The following is a 21,525-nucleotide window of genomic DNA, read 5'->3' on the forward strand; positions in this document are numbered from 1 at the left end:
TAGAATCCCGTCACCCTCCTTCTATCTTTTCCTATATAAATCAAGCTCAGTTTCTTACAAGCCCATCTTAAATGTCACCTTCTCCAGCAAATGTGCTCTTACTGCCCTTCTTCTGTCCAGTGATTAATGCCATTCTCTTGGGGGCATGATAGGGCTTTTACTTTGCCTGTCTGCCGTTGACTATTTCTTGCCTATGTAGTTGGTATTAGTGCTGGGGTGGGGAGTGGGGAGACAGAGATTGTCCCTGTGAAATTATAATTTTTGAGGCTAAATACAATGAGCCATATAAACATAAGATGTTTTTTACATATAGTTGATTCTCAATAATGTCAGCTGATTTGAATTGAAGCTTAATTCATTTTATTCACATTAATAGCATTGACTAATTAATAACTACTGGTATTTTACTTTGTATTTTTGAGACAAGGTATGTATATAGCCCTCTTGGTAGCCCTGGCTGAACTGATGGTACTCATTATGTAGACCAGAGATCTACCTGTCACGCATGTTTGTCTTAAGATTAGTGTTTTACAAATCCAGTCTTTCTCAAGACATTTTTTTCTCAAGCAAGAGAAAGGTGGCTGTCAATTGCTTAAAGGTGACTTTGTCAGCTTGGGATGGGGCTAAAAAGGATGAGTATTCCATGTCATTGTGTCCCATGTACACACTGATGATTGTGAGTGTAGTTAGATTTTTCCTGCCTGGCTCACAGTCAGGACAAATCTCTTTTACCCACCAGCCCCACAGTCACTCAGACCCAAGCAAGAAAACACACAGAGATGTATGTATGTTGTTTACAAACTGTATGGCCATGGCAGGCTTCTTGTTATCTACTTCTTCTATCTTAAATTAACCCATTTCTATAAATCTATACTTTGCCACGTGACTTGTGGCTTACCAGTACCTTACATCCTTCTTGTCATGGCGGCAGCTGGCAGCGTCTCTCCCGCTCCAGCCTTCACTTCCCAGAATTCTCTTCTCCTTGTCCTACCTACCCTATCCTTCCTGCCTGGCTACTGGCCAATCAGCACTTTATTTAATTTAACCAATCAGATCAGCACATTTGACATACAGAACATCCCACAGCATGTGAGTGTTCTGTGGCTGACGGCCTCCAACAGCCAAGTGAATCTCTGTAATAGGGACTGATTTTGGTCCTGGAAGAAAGAAAACATGAATCATGATGACTAACCTGGTAGGGCTGGGTATCCATGCCTCAGGAAATCAGGGAGGAGGGGTTGAGGAAGTGATTTGATTTATGAAGTGTGGCACTGCTGATGGAGGACACCATGCCCAGGAGAAAGGAGTTAGAGGTGTGGCTGGGGAAGAACCACATCCCATACATGGTATCTGAGTGAGTGGCTGATGTCACCAGCCATGTGCCTGGGGGGGAGAGGACATTAAAACAGGAGAAGGGGGAAGAGGCCAATGAGTCCAAGGTGATCATTTACAGTGTGGCCATCTGTCCCAGGTCAGCATGTCCCCTCTGTAGGTACATTGGGAGCCTGCTTCCCTCTGAGATGGCCTGTTAGTGCAGGAGGAAGGTTAGGACACTGTCACTCCCGGGAGTCCCAGAGGAAGAGGCACAGGTCATGGTTCTGGAAATTTCCTTTCCACCCAAAGCCATTTCTCTTTCTTTCCCAAGTTCAAACTTGACTTTCAACTTAGTGTCAGCTCTTTGACTTAAAGTCATTTTATGGGGTTGGGGATTTAGCTCAGTGGTAGAGTACTTGACTAGCAAGCGCAAGGCCCTGGGTTCGATCCTCAGCTCCAAAAAAAAAAAAAAAAAAGTCATTTTGTTTCCTATCTGTGGACCCCACAAGAGCCAGAGAGGCAGGCAGGTAACACAAGTTAAATCCAGGAGATGAATTAGGCCCTCATTCATCCAGGTAGGTGATGTTATTCCATTAAGCACTCTATGGACATGCTCTTGTGCTATCTCAGCAGAGCCTAATCCTGCTATCCTGGACTCGGGTACAGGGTATATACTTCTTGAGTTCATTGGCTTTTCCTTAATGCAATCAGATCATGAACCAAAAATAGAAACAGTCCAGAAGATTTGATTTTTTTATTTCCGAGTGTCGGTATGAGTAGGCCCCAAGCTAAGTGGCTATCAGAATGGAAAAGGGGGACATAAAAAGGGAGGAAAAGGGGCACTTTGTTAGGTCGGGATTGATGGAATTATGCCTAACATAGTCGCCTCTACTTCTGTTTTGTAAGATGTAACATGCAGCAGGCAGATCTGTAAATGTGGCTAAAATCAGTCCCATGGAGCAAGCGTGGACTTAGACTTAGGGTCGGTTTACGTGGTGACAAGACAGACTCTCTCACATTGTCCACTTCATATTTACATGATATTTACATGAAAGAAACAGTTTCTTGAGGGAAGAGGGAACGCGCAAGCCCATTCAGTCAGACTGTTCTGACAGTCAGCACACGACTCTTACTTATCCTGCTTAGGGGCTCTTTGTCTGTGGGAAATAATCGCTGAGCACTCATCTCCTTGTCTTGGCTACTCCCCGCTTTCCTCCGCTCACTTACCACTTTCACTGCTTGTTTGTAGAAGGCCTGCCCATGGCTGCAGTCTGCAATGTATACATTAGCTTCCAAGCAGGGGCTGTGGGCAGCCCTCACTTGAGAGTTAGACCACTAAAGAGCACCAGAGCTGCCGCACCCCCCCCCCCCCCCACCCCCCCCCCCCCCCCCCCCCCCCGCTGGCCTGGAGCAGCAGACACTGGCCTTGAGCAGAAAGCCAGGGTGGGGAGAAGGAGGAGGAGCCAGAGGCTTAATCCTGAGGAGATGCTAGGAGCGAGAGCATTTATAGTGAGTACAGTTGGTAGGTCTTCGTTTTTCTGCTCCTTTATTTGAGACAGGAAATTACAGGAGAAAGGAGAGATGGGCAGTCGCGAAGGCTGTGGAGCTGGGATCTCTGCCTTTTGATTCATCCTAAGAAGGCGGTTCTCTTTCAACACATCTGTTTAATCAAGTCAAATGCATCCTGGTAGCCTCAGGCTTCAACTGGAAACTTTTGGACTGCTAGAGAGATACTAGTACCTGTCCTTAGTGAGTGGTGGTGGTTGGTGGGGGGGGCGGTTCTTCATGGGATAATGAGTAGAGTAAGGTAGGAAACCTCTCCCACAAACTAATACAGAAAGCTTTAAGACTGTCAACCGTTTTCAGCCTTTGTACTTTGTACAGGCCTCTCCTTGAGGTGTGTGAAAGGGAAGGATTTGATGGATGCTATTTTTAACAGGAGCAGGGATGAAGGGGCATTATCTCTAATGCTAGTAAGGTGACCACAGACAAGCACTTGATAATGGGAGGGAGGGGGAGCCCTTGGATTTCAAATGCCGATTGATCAGTCCTCTGTCTTCTTGGTGTCAGCGGCAACTCTGTGGGTACTTGCATGCGCCTGGCCTAAGGCTTCACTTGCAGGGTCCTGAGCTATCGTCTAGTGGCTCTTACTTTTCTAATATCTTTATGATTAGAAGGCATCTCTTCCTTTGTGAAATGACTCATGAAGGAAAAACGTAGAACTCGTAGCATATGGAAGTAGAGGCTTCTCTGCCTCTCCTACCAGTTCATTTAAGTGGAGTAATTGATTTGTTTCAAAAGCAAGAATGAGTAACCATAAGGGCAGGAAACTGCACAAAGAACATTACCATAGTCTCTACATGGTTGAAGCTGTTCCTTTGAATTAGGCTGCAAATTTGTCCTTTATATCTGATGTGATTTTTGTGAAAACCAGGAAGTAGAAAACCAGTTGAAGCCAGAGGCTACCAGGAAAAAAATGGTACTGTGCAGCAATGTGAATCTTCGAATTGAAACTCAAATGTTTATAGCAATTGCTTGCCATGAAAACATGTAATTAATTCATTTATGCCACTTCCCAAGCTTGCTAAGCATGTGACACATGTATTCATTTCTCAGTGGTGAAAGTATATGTATTGGCGAGCAAACACTATAAGCTGAAGTGTGAGCCCAGTGGAAAAGGCTTCGTCTAAGTCCTCCAGCTCACACAAGAATGTTCCTTGCTTGCAGTCTGATTGGTTGGACATTTGACACAGGAAAATCTTGTTTGAAGTTTGGTTTTCATGTCTTCTGCCCTTCTGTCCTGGAAAATGCACACTCTGTCCTCTCCAGACGTCTTTCTGTTTAGTTTTCCTGTCCTGTGTGTCCCCTCTACACATACAAGCACATCTATGCTGTTAGTCTCAAGTAGAAGGTGCCTAGAGGGGAGTCCCTGACATGTTTGTTCTTCTGGGAAGAAGTAGCAACACCGCTATGCTCTATAAAGTACTTTTCTTGGTGCGCATTGATTTTTCCTATTAGGAAAGCCAGTTGGTTCTATGTCTGTGCTTTGGTATCAGGGAGAGCATACTGTCATTGTTACACAGCCCTCAGTAGGGACAGGAAGCCGTAGGGACTGTGAACTCCCCAGATCTCCTACTGTAGACAGTCTCATGTACTTCCAACAGAAGAGCTATTACTGTTTGTCTAGTTCCGGTTCTTTATTTTTGCAGACGAGAAAATTAAGGCTGAGAGATATTGAGTAAATGCACTCGCGTGTATGTAGCCTGACAGCATGTGTGGAAGTGTGGGTGGAGACAGTTCTGTGGCATGTGGGTGGGCTGATTCTTTGATACATTCTCTAGTCTAAGGTAGGATATGTATCACTTGGTTTAGGAATCTCACAAAATGGGAAGTCAGAGAGGCAGGTGGATTTCTGAGTTCAAGGCCATCCAGGTCTATAGAGTGAGCTCCAGGACAGTCAGGGCTACACAGAGAAACTCTGTCTTGAAAAAACAAAACAAAAACCTGGCAGTCAGTAGGTTCTGCCCATTAGTTACACATGAATCTCGGGCAAGTGCGTGACTGTATGTGTATCTGAGGCAGTTCTGTGCACACCCTCTGACGCTTAGTTGTCTCCTTGGCTCAGTCTAGTTTCTTAAACCATCACTGTAACATCAGAGTGTTCTCCATTTGGAAACAGTTCTGTGCCCTTGAATAAGCAAGCTTTATTAACCTTTGTTATCAGGTTCCTTTCCTGAGATTGAGATTTGATATTGGTCCCATAAAAAGCAGTGAACTGATAAATATTTTAGATGTGTTTTGAGAAGCCAGAATCAGAGCCTGTGTGAGGCCAGGGTGTGGCAAAGTACTGGGGTAGCTCAATCTTCCTGGGGTTGGATTCCTTCAGGGAAATTTTGATATCTTTGAATTTTTTTTATTAGCCAAGTCTAGTGTGATTATTATTATTTAAAAAATTGGACACAAGGATGGTTAAAAATATATGAGGGGGTGCATTTCTTCCTCCTTCAGTAAGAGAGAGCTGTTGAGTTAACCTGAAAGATTATAAGGCAGGCATCAAAGGGGTCAACCAACTTTATCACAATTGTTTTGCCTTTTGCAAATAGCTTTGCTTCAGAAAATCCACTGATAAACTTTACTTAACTCAACATTTAGATGTTGAAATTAGGAAAGGGGAGCTAGACGTTGTGGTACCTGCTAGTGATCCCAGCACTTGGAGGCTAGAGGCAAGATGATCAGAATTTCAAAGGAAGTTTTGGGTACATAAGTCTGAGATCAGTCTGCGCTGCATGGGACCTTGTTAGAAAGAGAGATTGGGGGGGGGCAAGGAGAAGGAAGAAGGAAAATTAGAGAGAGGAGAGAGAAAGGAAGAAAGGGAGGGAGGGAGTCACCAGAGGGGATGATGGTGCATACTCTGCAGTCCTGGAAGGGTACTTCAGGGATACAGGAGTAAAGGACTCGTAAGCATTTTTGTCAGTTCTGCAGGTCTGGCTATTCCCCATGCTCATCCCAGTGTGGACAGTTAGATGTTGTTGTTCAAACCGGGAGCTGTCTCGATTTAATTTCCCATCTATATTGGTTAGTAGGAGTAACTTTGCTTTGTTAATGTGTTGGTTGTTTTTTTGTTTGTTTGTTTGTTTTGTCAACTTGAACAAGCTAGAGTCCTCTGGGAAGACAGAACCTTGGCTGAGAAAATGCCTCTATCAGATTGGCCTGTGGGCAAGTCTTTTTCTTGATGAATGATTGATGTGGGAGGGCTCACTGCCCCTGGGCTGGTGGTCCTGGGTTCTATAAGAAAGCAGGCTGAGTAAGCCAGGGGGAGCAAGCCAGTAAACAGCACCCCTCCATGGCCTCTGGTTCCAGTGCTGACTGAGTTCCTGCCCTGACATCCCGTCATGAAGGACTAGGACCCAGGAGGTGAAGTGGGTCTTTCCTGCCCTTCCCTTCCCAAGGTGCTTTGGTCATAGCCTTTGGTAGAGCAATAGGAAGCAAAGCCAGTCACTAAGTGAACATTATGAATCTGAAGAAATGTGAGCTATTTTCTGATAAGCACATTAAATTTCTGAACTTTCAATCAGCTACTTTACAGTAATGAAAATATAACTTGAATGAGTTTAATTAAAAACAAACAAACAAACAAACCTCAGACTCTCAACCTTGTCAAATACAAAGAAATCCACTAGTCTTGAGTAGAAGCTGCTCCTGAGACTGAAATAATTTCCATTTGTTATAAACATAAGAGCACAGGGTACTTCACACTAGACCACGACCAGAAGGATTTACAGTAGGATCATCATTAGTAACGAACCTTTATCCTCAAAAGCAAACTTAGTTCACCATGATATACACTTGTTATCCTCAACTATCTGGTTACTTTTACTAGTACCTGTCAGAACAGTTCATTGCTCTTCAAATTCTCAAAGCCTCTGAAATTTTTAACAGAACCACATTTTATATTAATGTAGCTTGGGTTTAGCATTAATTAATCAGCATTAATTAAACCAATTTGGTATAACCTATATTTCAGGAAACTGACATTTTGGAATTGCTACATGTTAATCTGTCTATCATCTATATATCTATTTATGTATCTATCTGTGTACTTACGTATGTATGTATGTAAGTATGTATGTATGTATGTATGTATGTATGTATGTATGTATGTGTCTATCTATCTATCTATCTATCTATCTATCTATCTATCTAATCTTCAAAATGAACAATATCTGAGACCAGGACAGTGTTTGTTTCATAATTTGGATACCCTTCTCTAGTTATTCATGTATTGAATATGCTGGCTTTAGTCAAAACGATGTTTGGATGTATATATTAGGAAAGCCCCTGTTAGTCATTGTTTCAGCAAAACAGAAATATGTTCTTCTCTATGACATCAGCAATGCTGACAGAGTGGCAATAGCGTCCGGCTGGATCCATGTCCCTAACCCTGTGCTTTACCATCATCCCTTAGCTGCACCCCAGAGCATCTTCTGGGCTGTCCTGGAGCTGGACCTCCAGCCCTGGAGTCCACCACATAGAGGGGAACAACAGAAGAAACAGAAGGGCAGGAGGGCGGCGTCTTCTAGTTCAGTCAGTCTCTCAGAGTGTCTACAAAGCTATTCCACTTGCTTCTCATTGGCCAGAACTGGACTGCAGGGAGGGCCATAGCCAGCTGCAAAGGGAAGGAGGACTGTAGTTCTGAATTCTAGGCAGGAATATTCACAGCTAAGTCTCAGGATTTGTTACTAAGGAATGGGGGGAAATGGGTATTTGAGGAGATGGTACCACCATGGTTTTGTGTCACATACTGGGTTGTGGGGCTACAATGTAGAAAATCAAAGCACCTCTTTCTGTTTTTGTTATGAGCAATGGTTTTCTTAATTTAGAAATCTGCCTTTATTTAGAAACCCTGTTTCTTCTGGGAAGTATCGTGGCTTTATTTGGCAATCTAGTCTGACTTTGCTTTCTTATTTCCTTCTGCCTTTCAGCTGTTTTGGAAAGAAGTAAGGCTTAGATTTCTCCATGTTAACCATGAGCGTGACACTGTCCCCACTGAGGTCACAGGACCCAGATCCCATGGCGACTGATGCCTCCCCCATGGCCATCAACATGACGCCTACAGCGGAGCAGGAGGAAGGAGAGGCAGAGGAGGCCATGAAGGACATCGAGGCTGAGCAGCAATATGGAAAGCCACCCCCACTCCACACGGCAGCTGACTGGAAGATTGTCCTACACTTGCCTGAGATTGAGACCTGGCTCCGCATGACCTCCGAGAGGGTCCGGGACCTGACCTACTCAGTCCAGCAGGATGCAGACAGCAAGCATGTGGATGTGCATCTGGTCCAGCTAAAGGTAAGGCAGGCTCTCTGGAAAGAAATCCGAAAGTGCCTTCGGTACCTTAAGTCTGTTCTGTAATGGCCAAGGAGGAGGAGTCCAAGGGGGAAACAGGTGACAGGTTTGAACCCTTTATTCTTGATGGTAAACACAGATAATTTCTCTTCTAATTCTACTACATAGGCCAGTTATGGAGAGCAAAACGGGCCCTTGAGGACAGAACAGAGACAAAGGGAAGGGAGGGTGCTTTTGTTCAGTTTCACAGAAATCAGCTATGGAAAATGAAAGGATCTTAGAGATGAGTACAAAGTCTTATTGAAAGACTCGGGGTAGACTATCAAGCTGTGCCGGGGAGCGGGTCATGTGATTAGTACCTTTGGCTGAAGCTGATGTGAGGCCAACAGCAGTTTCTACCCTGGTGGGAAGGGCAATGTTCTCCTTGTAGAGAAATCTTGCATCTGAAGACCCTGCCTCATATAGGAGCTTTTAATAGCAGTCCATTTAATGTCAGACATTTGAAAACGCCTGTAGCTTCTGGTGACCTCTTGAAAGTGTCACAGCACAGAGGATTGGGGGTGCTAGTGTGAGTCCAATTAAACAAGGGACTCCAAAAATATACACCGTGACTTCTCTCCTGCCATAGCCCCTTCTCTCTCCCAGGTCCTTCAGGGAAAATACATAGTATATAGGCCTTGTATAAACTTCACATTAGATGGGGTCCCAAGGAAGATTCTTTTACCAAAACTGGTTCATTTTAAATGACATAATGAAAGGCTAAACAGATTCTTAGATCTTAACACTGGAATTTACAGCTCTAACCACCATAGAAGAAAGATGCGCAGTTAAAAGAGAGCATGTTTCTCAATGTTTAGAGTCGATTTGGCTTAGCCTTTTCAGATTGATGCCACTGACCCTGTGCCTGAAATCTGGTCACATTCCTACTGTTGTGATAAAGCACTGTGTCGGAAAGCACCACAGGGAGGAGAGGGTTTATTTCAGCTTATAACTCTCAGGTCACAGTCTGTCACTGAAGGAAGTCAGGACAAGGACTCAAGGCAGGAACCTGGAGGCAGGAACTGATCAAGATGCCAGAGAGGAATGCTGCTTACTGACTTGCTCCCCATGACCTGTTCAGCTTGCTCTCTTATAGAACCCAGGACAACCAGCTGAGGGATGGCACTACCCTCAATGAGCTGGGTGCTCCCCCATCAACCACTAATTAAGAAAATGCGCTACAGGCTTGCCTACAGTCAGATCTTATGGAGGCGTTTTCTCAGTTGTGATTCCCTCTTTATTCAAATAACTCCAGCTTGTGTCAAATTTACAAAAACTGACCAGAGACTAGATTGCTACATTAGTGTTAAGACAGGTTCAGAAGGAGAAAGAGGGGTGAAAAGGGAGGGGGGAAGGGGTGAGGAAAGGGAGAGAGGGGAGCAAGTGAGTGAACTAGTGTAAGCAGGAGAACCATAATGGATTGGTAGCTGCTCCCCTGGGTGGTACAGGCCTGGGGTCTTTCTCCTTTCCACAGTTTCATGGGAAGAACTCACCAGGACGGCAGGGATATGGCTGGAAGCAGGCTCAGCAAGATGCTAGGCCCTGCTAGCTTCCTCCTGTGGCAATTGGGAGTATTGTGACTAGGTCCAGAAATAATTTATTCAGAGGAATAGTCCCTGGGCATCTTGGGGACAGAGTAAACTAGAAGTTAGGGGACACTCCTTCACCCTGCTCCCTGTGGTGCTGAGCCAGTGTGTGGCTTCCATAAATTAATGCAGGGTTGAGCTTGTACAGAGCCAACTGTTACCTCTTAAATCCTTCACATTTACATGGGAAGTTGGTAAATGCTACAAGAGAATGGGAGGGGGATGGGCATACCTTTAGGAGACTCAGCTAAAAGCACTATTTATGTTTAAATGGTCTTAAAATACTAATTTGTCGCCAACTTCACTTAATTAGATCGATGGAAGCCTAATTTTTTAAAAAGATTTACTTATTTATTAAGTTTAGTGTTCTGCCTGCATGTATTCCTGCAAGCCAGAAGAGGGCACCAGATCTCATTACAGATGGTTGTGAGCCACCATGTGGTTGCTGGGAATTGAACTCAGGACCTCTGGAAGAACAGTCAGTGCTCTTCACCTCTGAACCATCTCTCCAGCCCATAAGCCTAAATTTTAACTCAGAATAGGAATGTACATTTTTGTGCCGTGAATGTCTAGTTGTGTTTAGTGTTTGAAGAAGCTAGGGAGATCTGCTTTTCTCACTGTACTTTAATCAGAAGGCTTCTCTTATCTGTCTCTGCTCTACCCCAGGGTGTGGGTTATCTTCTCTGCTGAGAAAAGAGCTTCAGGAGATGTAAGGTCCACACAGTGGGCATTTGATACCAGTCAGTGACCGTTCAGTGATGGACTGGAATCGCCAACTTTGACTTTGTTCTGTAACTTCTGTTAGCACACTTTTCTGAGTGCTTGTTTCAAGTTACTTAGCTAACGCCCTGTCACGTTCTCAAGTGTGTGACAATGGGGCCCTTCCCCACTGAGCCCAGTGTCAGCAAGCTGCAGTCAGTGTGTGTGGCCCCGACTTCGGTCCGATCCGTACAAAGGGCTTACTTTTGAATCTCAGTGCATTTATACAATTTCCACCTTGATTACAAAGTATTTCTTCTTTCAGTGAAATTTTGATGCATTTAAAATTTAAAATGCGTCATCTTTTTACGTTCTACATTAATTCAAAATAATAAAGGGAGCTTAGCACAGTGTCTGAGTAGAAACTTAAGGGGACAGTCTTGTAAAGCAGCTCCCAGATGAGACTTGTGGCAAAGCAGAGGGACAGATCCAACTTGGGTGAGTTGCCCCCCCCTTCACATTCATTGCTTTAGTTAGTCCCTCAATGTATTCATTTAAAGTGCAAAGCCATCATCATGGGCTGGGAATTGTAGCTGGAATTTTCTCCAGTCCTGACTGGCCCACAGTTAGGACAAATCTTTCTCACCCGCCAGTCCCGCAGCTGCTTAGACCCAGCTGAGTAAACACACAGAGACTTATATTGCTTACAAACTGTATGGCCATGGCAGGCTTCTTGCTAACTATTCTTATATTTTAAACTAACCCATTTTTATTCATCTATAAGTTGCCACATGGCTCATGGCTTACCAGTACCTTACATCTCGCTTTTCATGGTGGCTACTGGTAGCGTCTCTCTGACTCAGCCTTCCTGTTCCCAGAATTCTCCTCCCTCCTTGTCCTGCCTATACTTCCTGCCTGGCTACTGGCCAATTAGTGTTTTATTTATTAACCAATCAGAGCAACACATTTAACATACAAAACGTTCCACAGCACTTCCCCTTTTCTTTTTTCCAAAAGGAAGGTTTTAACTTTTACAAAGTAAAATTACAGATAACAAAACAATTATCAAGCAAGAATTACATTTACAATATCTAGTCTATTTATAATAACTAGTCTATTTGTATTTGGCAAAATTAAAGAAGATAACCTATGTATCTTATATTTGTGAATCTAAGGTTTCATATCTAACTTATCTCATAATAGCTAAGAAAAATTCTAACTATCTATTCTTCAACTACATCAAAGACCTCAGAAGGATATAATATTACTTGAGAAATGGGAGAAGGATGCAAGCATCTTTTGGGAGTCTTGCAAGAGTAGACAGAGACAGCTGGCAGCCTGGACAGTCATCCAAAGTTCTTTTGTAAAGTTGGGGCATCTGTCTTCATCCCACAGGTCTATAGTCTCTCAGTCACTTCTCTCAGTGTCCTGTAGAATGTCTGGCAGTTTCCTCTGTGAAGCAGGAACCTGAAGGACCACTTTGCCAAGCAAAGTTCATTGGTCACCTTCCTATGGGTCCTGTATGTCCAGTCGATCAAGCAGTCTAGGCAAGGACAGTTTCTTTCACAAATGGCTATTTGTGCCAAGATAAATAGAGAAGATAAACTCTATACAGAGTGTCTTCGATGCCCATCCTCCTCTCTGAAGTAAATTGGTGCTGCCAGGAGCAGACATGTCTCACTGTCCAGAAAGTTTAAATTTTAAAACACTTTAAATGCCATATTCTGTAGGTCTTTGAAGTGTTTGAAGGTTACCTATCTATCTGAAATTTATCTATGTATACCTAGAAAGCTTAACTAACATGCTACAAGTTTGACTACCATAGAAAAATAATTATTAATCTGTATTTCTCAATTATCCATTACAATCTAAATAAATTACATAAACATAATGCCTTAAACAAGAGTAAAAATACACATACAGTATAACAAAATTAACTTTAAATTTTATCAATAAACTAAAATCTATACCAATGTAAAACATTTCAAACAAGTTGTTGCTCTTTAAAAGTAGGTTCATTAATCTACCCTTTCATCCTATCATATCTATATCAGGGAATTCCTATGATCTGGGTGCAGAGAAATTCTAGTGTTGTGTATCTCCACCAATGCAATAAGTAGATCAAGCTGAATTTAAAAAGTAAAAAACAAAAATAAAATCAAAAACAAAAACAAAACAGGTTTATTTGAGCAAAGCAATTCTCTTATGAGTTCTCCAGTCCCAGAGACCCAGGCCAGAGAAGTCATATGCCTGAACTAAACCAGGGAGCTTATATAGCCTATAGGCAAGGAGTGATGACTTGTCCACCACAAGCTGGGTTTGTGCCCAAGTGTTGTCAAAAGCTGAAGGCTTTAGGTGGTGACATGGGCTGCTGGCAACTTCAGGGGAGGAGCTGCTGCAGCCATCAAGAATGTAGAGCTGCAATTTTTGGTGTCTTTTCTTTGTTGGAGATTCTCTGAGAGGGTGGGATTTGTAGAGAGTGAGGAATGGGGCTTTTCAGACCATGCAGGAGCTGCAGGAGTGAGCTGGTGGTTCCAACCGAACACCAATGATTGCTAATGCTACCAACCCCAGCTTCTTACGTAGCTTCTCTACTTGTGGAGATGTCCACTCAGTCACTCTTAGTCATCCCCTAGTTGTTCCAGTCATGGTAAAGGGACCATTTTTGCCTAGTGAAAACAAGACTTTCTACCCACACACACATCTCTATCAACAGGGAACCCATTCCCCAGATGAACCCTTTGCTCACTCACTTCTGCCTGCAGCCAGCCTATCACACTGTGCCCTTGCTTGCCTGGATACTGACAGCCTCTTAACTAATCATGCTTCCTTTTATCTCCACCACCTAGCCGCTTATTTCCCACTTGGGAACTACTTTTTGAAAGATGCCCATCAGGATACGCTGTTCTCTTGCTTCAGATCTCTCCCTTTGACTCATCACTGCCTAGATCTCTGACATGATGCTTCCCACTCTACCCTTGTCTTGAAGGCTCCAGATGGACTGGGAGACACGTCAAGCTAGTTCTTGCCCCGTAGCTTTCCACGTTCCTTTTTCCTAGAGACTCTTTCCCCATCATTGCATGGCTGACTTGATCCTCACCAAGTTGTTAGCCAGAGGCCCAGCCAAGTTCTGACATTTCTATGGGAGAGGATGGGGCAGAGGTTGGGAACCAGGAGGTGAGGTATACTCTGTGCTTGGGAAAAGGAAATAGACACACAAGCATCTCATTGTCTACAGACCTCGCACTGCCTTCATAGTTCTTGTTTTAAGTAATTTCTATATGGTCTTTGCTGCCATTATATTAATGTACACTTTTGAAAAACTTCATTGAAGAGATGGTTTTGGGGGCTGGAGAGATGGCTCAGAGGTTAAGAGCACTGACTGCTCTTCCAAAGGTCCCGAGTCCAATTCCCAGCAACCATATGGTGGCTCACAACCATCTGTAATGAGATCTGGCGTGTAGCTAGAGTTTTCCTGACTGGCTCACAGTCAGGACAAATCTCTCTTACCCGCCAGTCCCACAGTCGCTCAGACCCAACCAAGTAAGCACACAGAAACTTATATTGCTTACAAACTGTATGGCCATGGCAGGCTTCTTGTTATCTACTTTTTCTATCTTAAATTAACCCATTTCTGTTAGTCTATACTTGTCACATGGCTTGTGGCTTACCAGTGTCTTTACATGTTGCTTCTCATGGCGGCGGCTGGCAGTGTCTCCTCCCAGCCTTCCTGTTTCCAGCCTTCTCCTCTTCCTTGTCCCGCCTACCCTATCCTTCCTGCCTGGCTACTAGCCAATCAGCACTTTATTTATACAGTGATATCCACAGCACTGGTGCCCTCTTCTGTATACATAATAAATAAATAAATCTAAAAAAAAAAAGAAAGAAAAAATGGTTTTGGAAAATGGTTCCCTACTTACTGCCCTGGCTAGATTGTTGAGTCCAAGTCCTTACAGTGCCTCCTCATGTTTTGAAAAGCATATGGGAAGTGTGCTTGTTCTATAAAGACTGAATCCAGACAAAAACATTGGGCGAATCAAGGCCCAAGTCTGTTTGGGGTATTGTTCTCCCATCAGAGAGAATGTGTGGGTGTATCTGAAGTCTTAGGGGAATGGATGGGCTGGGGAATCTGCCCAGAGATTCTCTGGTAGGTGCCTATGCTTGCCCCAACCCTTGCAATCTCTTCCTGTTTGACTGATTAATTGGCAATTATTTTGATCAGTAAATACACTTTTGGGAGCTGAAGGGATAACCCAGTCAGTAAAGTGCTTGTCGTGAAAGACAGGAGGACCTGCGTTCCACCACCAGAACCCATGTGTAAACCTTAACACAGTAGCATGCACTTGTAACTCCAATGCTGCGGCCCAGGACTGAGACAGCAGGATCCCTGGGTCTTGCTGGTCAGTCAGCCTAGACTAATCTGTGAGCCTGAGGTCTTTGTTAGAGACCCTGCCTCAATAAATAAGGTGGGTGGCTTCTGAGGAACAACACACACGGCTGAACACTCGCTTCCATGTGCGTGCATACACAGGAACATGTGCACACAGATGAACACATACATACACACAAAGTAATGTTCCAATCTTTTACTCCGAGACTCACTTCCTTTCCCATCTCTCCCCTCTCCCTCCCCCCTTTCCCCTCCCCCTGCTCTTGTGGTCTCAGAACAAACACAGGCCTGCAGGTTCTTTCCATCCATCCCCAGCCTTCCTCTTGTTCTCTAAAGGGGACTTGGTCTGTGGTCACCGTGTTGATCTTAAAGTTTCTGTCTCAGACACCACTTGTCTCAGTCCTTGTCCTAGTGCTGTGAAGAGACACCACTACCGTGGCAATTGTTATGAAGGACAACATTTAACTGGGGCTGGCTTAGTTCAGAGGTTCAGTCCATTGTCATCACGGCAGGAAGCATGGCAGGCGTGGTGCTGGAGAAGTAGTTGAGAGGTACATTCTGATCTGCAGGCAGAAAGAGAGAGGGAGAGAGAGACAGAGAGGAGGAGATTTGAAAGCCCAAAGCCCACTCCCAATGACACACTTCCTCCAACAAGGCCACACCTAACCCCTGTCAAGTAGAACCAGTCCCTGTTGACCAAGCACTCAAATCTCACGAGGGCCATTCTTATCCAGACCACCCACCACTCCACACTTACCTCCCTTATTTCCAAGTTCTAGGGGACAGTTGACTATAAGCTCCAGATTGAGCTGATCATTATTACAAAGTTTCCACAGGGGAGTGAGGGTTGCTGCAATTGAAGACAAAGCAAAACAAAAGTAACCTTAAGATTAAAGAAAAGTCTCAGGAAAATGGACTTATACTAAATCCTTTCTCCGTTATTTTTAAAACTGAACACACACACCCTTCGCATGTTTTACTTTCTTCGTTCCAGATAGTCCCCAGGAAGAAGTATGAGAGGCAGCTGGAGCAGTTTTAGAAACTCGCCCACCTGCCCCACATTTGGCGGTTATGCTCTAAGAGAAGCAGACTGAGAACCTTACAGCATGCCGATCTTAGCTGAGCCCGCCACTGCTGCATGCACTGTTTGGGAGCTAAACAGGCCAAGTAGGCACCTTCCTAGGGAGAAGGCTGTTTGTGTTCCAGAACACATGAGAGCAGGGACAGGCAAGACTTGGACTAGCTCGGATAAGTGATGGAGCATATAAGTAAACAGAACTCTCTGGACATGACTTAATTGGAATTAGTTCCTGACTTTAAATTCTTCTTGAAACCCCCACCACAAATGATTTGTGTCTTTGTGATTTTCAAAGTTAGAACAACTGGATGATACAATCTCTGTTTACAAGATGTTCTGACTGGGATGTCTGTGACATCTGGGAGTTAATCCAGACACCCACGAGCTCACATGGGGTCTAGGGGGCCTGCTAGGAAAAGGCTTGTGTTCTCTCCACAGCTGGAGTTTGCACAGATGTGCCTGATGATCTAAAGAGGGCAGAAATCTAGGGGTAAGGGAAGGACTCCCAGGAGAGGATTCAGGGCCACCATGGGGCTAAAGGGATGTGCTAATATGACAGAGAGGAAGAGCAGTGTCGGTTATGGCACGGAGTGTTTGTTATGATATTGTTTGCTAAGCAGGAGGTTCTGGCGGGTAGAGCCAAGGTGCCCCCACGGCGGGAGAGAGACAGAGATGCCATGCAGACAGCGCTCAGTGGAGAGTTTTATTTGGTGGTGGGGACAGGGGAGAGAGAAAGAGGGAAAGAGGGAGATAGAAGGGTGAGGGGTTGGCGAGGTGCCACCTCCTGGGAGGAATGCAGAAGAGAGGGAGGGAAGGGGCGGAGTTTTCCCTTAAGTGTAGGCTTTACATCAGGGCATCAGTGGCGCCAAGGGGCGGGATCAGACTATTGACAGAGTTCCCAGTCCTGGAACAGAGCAGTCAGTGTGAGTGATAACTAGTGAGAGGAAGAGGCTGAGTGCATGCTTCAGGTGACTTCCTGAGTGGCTGAGGTACAGAGGGAAGAACATTCTCCTTCTGCTGTTGCAGAGGAGAAACAAGTCAGCTTTAATCAAGATGGCAGCAGTGGCCCAAAGGGGTCTGGGGCTGGGGAGTCGGGGGCTGGGGAGTCCGGGGCTGGGGAGTCCAGGGGCTGGGGAGTCCAGGGGCTGGGGAGTCCAGGGGTTGGGGAGTCCGGGGCTGGGGAGTCGGGGGCTGGGGAGTCCAGGGGCTGGGGAGTCCAGGGCTGGGGAGTCCAGGGCCTGGGGAGTCCGGGGCTGGGGAGTCCAGGGCTGGGGAGTCCAGGGGCTGGGGAGTCCGGGGCTGGGGAGCCTGGGGCTGGGGAGTCCAGGGGCTGGGGAGTCAGGGGCTGGGGAGTCCAGGGGCTGGGGAGTCCAGGGGCTGGGGAGTCCAGGGGCTGGGGAGTCCGGGGCTGGGGAGTCCGGGGCTGGGGAGTCCAGGGGCTGGGGAGCCTGGGGCTGGGGAGTCCAGGGGCTGGAGAGTCCGGGGCTGGGGAGTCCAGGGGCTGGGGAGTCCAGGGGCCACTGTCTGTGATAGTAAGCAATAGCCAAGGTTGATTATTGAGTGCTTCTGAAACACTCCCTTCCCCCTAATTCTCAACATACACTTGGGAGTGAACCGAACTACTAGCAGAAATAGTTGGGGGTTTGGAGGATTCTGACCTTCACATCCATGTGACCTCACTCTACAGTGTGAAGCATCAAATCCACAGCAGGTCTTAAAGGAGATGGGAGAGAATGACTTTTTTTTCTGTGAAAAATAGACATTTTCCTTTTTGTCTTTTCAACCACTATTTTCCCAGGACAAACATTTCAGTCCATTTAGGAGGTTGAGAAATAGATTTAGTGAGATACTGAAACAGTGAAGTAGAGCAGGATTGTAGGGTTAATGCTGTTTTGTAAAGCTCGGTTATCATTATATACATGTACACATACTTTGTCATGGTGTCAATTCATGTCTTTTTCTGAGCCAATGCTGGGAGAGTTTGATAGTCACTGATCTAGACCAATATCAAAATACCTCAATATTTTTTATATAAACTCAAATTTCAGAAGATATAATGCATATAAACTTAATCTGGCACTTTTTTGTGCAACATGACCTTTGTTCTTTGTTCTGGGGTTAAAACTTAGTGGAATGTTCACTAAGTTGCCACCATCAAAGGAGTATTTCATGTCTCAAGAGTTTGAAATAAGACTTGACTAACGATGAAAACTAATTTTTTTAAAAAAATTTTCCCCAAGCTCAGATTTCCCCCAGCCTGGGAGGTAGGAGCTGACATAGAGGCCATTTAGAAGGCCACCCCTCCCACATAAAGTAGAGCTTCATGGACATGGTCTCTGAAATGTCTTCAAAATCTAGACCCAGCTGGCCTGGTTCTCCTTGTCACATTTTGCTTCCAGTAACCTCTCACAATCCAGGCCCCTTCACAATGCATACCTTAGAACAGGTTCCTCTGACCCCGTGGAATCATCACGCTGCTTACGCTCCACATCCTCTAGATGACAGCTCATGAAACCATCTTGCAGGCCAAGCTGGTGAGGCTTTCTGGGGGGGTTTCCTCATATTCTCTTGAGTTGTCTGCTATAGCAAGATCTTTTTCTTCTCTGTAGCTGTGTAACTCCCTCTTCATGCCGCCTGGCTCTGAAATATGATGGGAGAAGCAATCAGTGCTAACTAGTTTCCTCTGGTTATATTCTTCATTGACAACAGTTCTTACCCCTGTGATGGCTGAGAGAACTTTCCTGAGCTGGAGTTAGTTCCCACTCCTGGAAATTGGAGTGTTAGTATTTTTCACTTTGTTCTAGACAAAAATCTCCCGTACACTTTGCACTTAAGGGGTATGACTTGGAGAAGTCCTAGCCCTCAAAATTTTGTGCACAGTTGTAAAGTTGTAAATATTTAGAGGTAAATCTTTCTTTTTCTTTTTGTATCATTAAAGAATAGTTTCCAAAGTTCCCTTTGCTGTGTTTCATACAGACTGATGCAGGGTTTGTACATGCCATGCAGATACATACATCTTCCATTGTCATGGAGAGACTAGCTTGTTAAACATCCTTGTGGATTCCCAGATTTCCTGCATTCTCTATAAATATGTGAATTCTGATAGTGGACCCCTGAAGATGCAAATCTTGTGCTCTTTTACAGTTAAGTAGATGAGTCACGATGCATTTAATCTCTGCTAGATGAGTGTGCAGAAGACACTGTTCTGTGTTTGACTGTAGTGTGAAGACACTGTTCTTCTGTGTGTGACTGTAGTGTGAAGACACTGTTCTTCTGTGTGTGGCTGTAGTGTGAAGATGCTGTTCTGTGTGTGACTGTAGTGTGAAGACACTGTTCTTCTGTGTGTGACTGTAGTGTGAAGACGCTGTTCTATGTGTGACTATAGTGTAAAGACACTGTTCTTCAGTGTGTAACTATAGTGTGAAGATGCTGTTCTTCTGTGTGTGACTGTAGTGTGAAGACGCTGTTCTTCTATGTGTGACTATAGTGTGAAGACACTATTCTTCTGTGTGTGGCGGTAGTGTGAAGACACTATTCTTCTGTGTGTGACTGTAATGTGAAGACACTGTTCTTCTGTGTGTGACTATAGTGTGAAGACACTGTTCTTCTATGTGTGACTGTAGTGTGAAGATGCTGTTCTTCAGTGTGTGACTGTAGAGACACTATTCTTCTGTGTGTGACTATAGTGTGAAGACACTGTTCTTCAGTGTGTGACTATAGTATGAAGACGCTGTTCTTCTGTGTGTGACTGTAGTGTGAAGACGCTGTTCTTCTATGTGTGACTATAGTGTGAAGACACTATTCTTCTGTGTGTGGTGGTAGTGTGAAGACACTATTCTTCTGTGTGTGACTGTAGTGTGAAGACACTGTTCTTCTGTGTGTGACTATAGTGTGAAGACACTGTTCTTCTATGTGTGACTGTAGTGTGAAGACACTATTCTTCTGTGTGTGGCTGTAGTGTGAAGACACTGTTCTGTGTGTGACTATAGTGTGAAGACACTGTTCTGTGTGTGACTGTAGTGTGAAGACACTGTTCTTCTGTGTGTGACTGTAGTGTGAAGATGCTGTTCTTCAGTGTGTGACTGTAGTGTGAAGACACTCTTCTTCAGTGTGTGACTATAGTGTGAAGACGCTGTTCTTCTATGTGTGACTGTAGTGTGAAGATGCCGTTCTTCAGTGTGTGACTGTAGAGACACTATTCTTCTGTGTGTGACTGTAGTGTGAAGACACTGTTCTGTGTGTGACTGTAGTGTGAAGACACTGTTCTTCTGTGTGTGACTGTAGTGTGAAGACACTATTCTTCTGTGTGTGACTGTAGTGTGAAGACACTATTCTTCTGTGTGTGACTGTAGTGTGAAGACACTGTTCTGTGTGTGACTGTAGTGTGGACACTGTTCTTCTGTGTGTGACTATAGTGTGAAGACACTGTTCTTCTATGTGTGACTGTAGTGTGAAGATGCCGTTCTTCAGTGTGTGACTGTAGAGACACTATTCTTCTGTGTGTGACTGTAGTGTGAAGATACTGTTCTGTGTGTGACTGTAGTGTGAAGACACTGTTCTTCTGTGTGTGACTGTAGTGTGAAGACACTATTCTTCTGTGTGTGACTGTAGTGTGAAGACACTATTCTTCTGTGTGTGACTGTAGTGTGAAGACACTGTTCTGTGTGTGACTGTAGTGTGGACACTGTTCTTCTGTGTGTGACTATAGTGTGAAGACACTGTTCTTCTATGTGTGACTGTAGTGTGAAGATGCTGTTCTTCTGTGTGTGACTATAGTGTGAAGACACTATTCTTCTGTGTATAACGATGCATTTTCTCTTTTTCCCTCCTTTTTGCTTTCTCATAATCTGTTTGCATCTCTTCCTGTTAGCTATAAACATGAAGTGTCTATAACTTTAATAATATTCTTTATTATTCAATTTTTGTAAATTACATTGTACCTTTCTAAAATGTTTGAAAAAAATTTTCTTCTTAAAGCTGGTAGACATCTGTTTTGTCATTGGTTTTTTGGGGGGGGCTTTCAAAAACACTGGGCTTAGCTTCTCCTACAGTTGTGTGGGTAGCTACATATTTTTGTCTTTTACAATACCATAAGTTAGAATAAATATTTTATAACTTATTTAATGTGGGTTTCCTAAAATTCAATACGTCTTTTAAAATGCAAGTTTGTGAATGTGTTGCATGTTTCTAGAAGAAATTTATTAAAGCTTAGAGTACAAACATTTATAAAGACTGTGTACTTACTGTGCATTTATGTAATAGAATTTTATGGCTTCTGCTTTAATTTAAAAAGCCAATGTGTGGTATACTTTATTCTTCATCAGACCTAAATTATTTTATTTGATGTGACACTTTATTAACATTTTTATAGATTAGCCAGAGATGGCCCAAAAGAATCCTATTTCAAGCAGAAGCATTTTTAAGATGTTCCTATTTCTTTCCTTATATAATGTCAGCAGCTGGATCTTGCAGAATGGATTGCACAGTCACAGAGACATTCCTCACACCTGACTCTAAGCCAGTAGCCACACCAAGGAGGCTGCAGCTCCATCGGAAGTCCTCTCTGCCTCCATTCA

General features: G+C 44.2%; 1 protein-coding gene across 2 annotated transcripts in view; it reads left to right on the plus strand.

The window, feature by feature from the left end:
• Akap6 (A-kinase anchoring protein 6) overlaps positions 1-21,525 on the plus strand; it is a 432,518-nt gene that overhangs the window by 84,336 nt on the left and 326,657 nt on the right. For both annotated transcript variants that reach the window (XM_036205359.1, XM_036205360.1), the window contains exon 2: positions 7,797-8,160. In XM_036205359.1, coding sequence (XP_036061252.1) covers positions 7,831-8,160 — 330 coding nt within the window. In that variant the 5' untranslated portion in view covers positions 7,797-7,830. The remainder of the gene's footprint in view (positions 1-7,796; positions 8,161-21,525) is intronic.

The sequence above is a fragment of the Onychomys torridus genome, chromosome 14 (genome assembly GCF_903995425.1).
Source record: "Onychomys torridus chromosome 14, mOncTor1.1, whole genome shotgun sequence".
In the NCBI taxonomy this organism is placed as follows: domain Eukaryota; kingdom Metazoa; phylum Chordata; class Mammalia; order Rodentia; family Cricetidae; genus Onychomys; species Onychomys torridus.